Source organism: Pundamilia nyererei, unplaced genomic scaffold (assembly GCF_000239375.1).
Source record: "Pundamilia nyererei isolate P.nyererei 1_Seehausen unplaced genomic scaffold, PunNye1.0 scaffold00221, whole genome shotgun sequence".
In the NCBI taxonomy this organism is placed as follows: domain Eukaryota; kingdom Metazoa; phylum Chordata; class Actinopteri; order Cichliformes; family Cichlidae; genus Pundamilia; species Pundamilia nyererei.
The window spans coordinates 836,036-837,719 of record NW_005187622.1 but is presented as its reverse complement, the minus strand read 5'-3'; the positions used below and the strand labels follow the sequence as shown (position 1 = coordinate 837,719).

General features: G+C 40.4%; 1 protein-coding gene across 1 annotated transcript in view; it reads right to left on the bottom strand.

Moving 5' to 3' along the window:
* The window catches only part of hsdl2 (hydroxysteroid dehydrogenase like 2), a 9,836-nt gene extending 8,892 nt beyond the window's left edge, over positions 1 to 944 (bottom strand). The window contains exon 1 of the mRNA XM_005748424.1: positions 794 to 944. Within this exon, the coding sequence (XP_005748481.1) occupies positions 794 to 810 (17 nt within the window). The 5' untranslated portion in view covers positions 811 to 944. The remainder of the gene's footprint in view (positions 1 to 793) is intronic.
* Between the last annotated feature and the right edge of the window lie 740 nt (positions 945 to 1,684).

Below are 1,684 nucleotides of genomic sequence, written 5' to 3'. Positions count from 1 at the left end.
AAAATAAAGTTTAATATCTCGGAAACTGTAGCAGCACAAACGCTAATTTTACCTGCACAAATCTGCACAAACGTAGCACTAACCGCTCCGCCTATTTGCCTTTACGTTTCAAGTGGGTGGGGGGTCAGCTTCACTCTGCTAGTTATAACAGTTAGTTCGTCTCCACTATGGTCGAAAACGTTTATTTATATTAAAATGGCCACTTGTTAGTGGGTTGATTCCTTGGGATTGTCGAGTGGATGCCGATGCAGCTAATTAAATGTTTAAGCTGAATTCAGACTGATCACCTGTGACCAGACGCAGCAGATAAGATCCTGTAATTTAGAGCAATGCCACCAGCTCAGTTCCTCTCCCGTGAGGTACCAGTTTAAAACTGTTTACATACACTACAGTTCTACAGCTTTTCTCTGCTCTGAACTCTAAATCAGGTGGTTAATAAATGCAGACCACACAAGTTTCTGAACAGAAACAGCCTGTTTGCATGCAAGGGCAGAATCTCATCGTGAATAAGCAGTTGCCACCAGATCCAATACAATAATCTTGGACTTCATAATGCCTTGCTCAAAAAGACAGACGACAAGAGAAGAAGAACAAAGTATAGCAGATTTACACAACGGAACTCTTCATCATTAATTCGGCTGCGTTAAAACCCTCAAATCGAACCATTTTATTAATTTAAAACCTCCGCTTGTTCCAGGGCTGCGTAGCATTCCGTGACGACACTTCGGGCGAACCGCGGACTTTACACAGCGAACTTTTGAATGGACTTCTGCGTGCAGGAGAAGGCACTCACCCTGTGTTCTGGAGCATGGTGGGGCTCAGGTGAGTTGAAATGTAGAGGAAGCGATCACAGTTTGTGCACAAATTGGCTGCGGGTCGTCTTCTTCACCTTTCACCCAATTCAAGCGCCCCACGCCACAGCCGGAAGTCATACATAACTTCCGGTCCGCATACCGACGAGATGCATCAATCGGACTATAATTTTTTTAATTGCTTAGAGTTTGCTCAAAATTCATTCACCTGTGTAAAATACTGCATTTTGTTCAGTTCAATTGTTTTCATATATGGTACAAAATCCCAACGGTGGCAGTCCGACACTAACACATGTATACAACCAAAAACCATTTTTTGACTGTTTCTTAGATTTTCATCTCACTGAAACATTCAAAAATATATATTTTTTAATTCCATCTCGTCAGGTTTGCTAGCAGAACTCACGTTTTTAGTTTAATTAAGCGTGCAATGTCCCTTTTAAAACTGAAATTTGGTATCGTATACTTGAGTCAAAAAACCATAACCAATAATTATTTCTTACATTAATGTAATATTTCTAGAAAATGAAATAAATTAAGGGGCTCAGTAGGAGTGGGAGGGTACCGTAGGTTTGGCGATGTGAGGAGCTCAGATGATCCCCAACAGGTTTATTTTGTTCATAGGGAAAGGTAAGGAATCTCGGAAAAATTATGCATAGTATTGAAAATCAAATATTGATTTTTGTCATTGCTGTTGTGCTTTTTATAATGTCAACTCCTCATGTTTTGCAAAAAAACCAAAAAGAAAACTGTACGTCATGGAGGCAACTGAAGATCATTTTTTGAGTCAACACCCTAAAAAACATGAAATTTACCAAAAGTATTCCATGCAGCTGAACAGTAGCGGTTTCTGATACGGGCGACACCGGCGG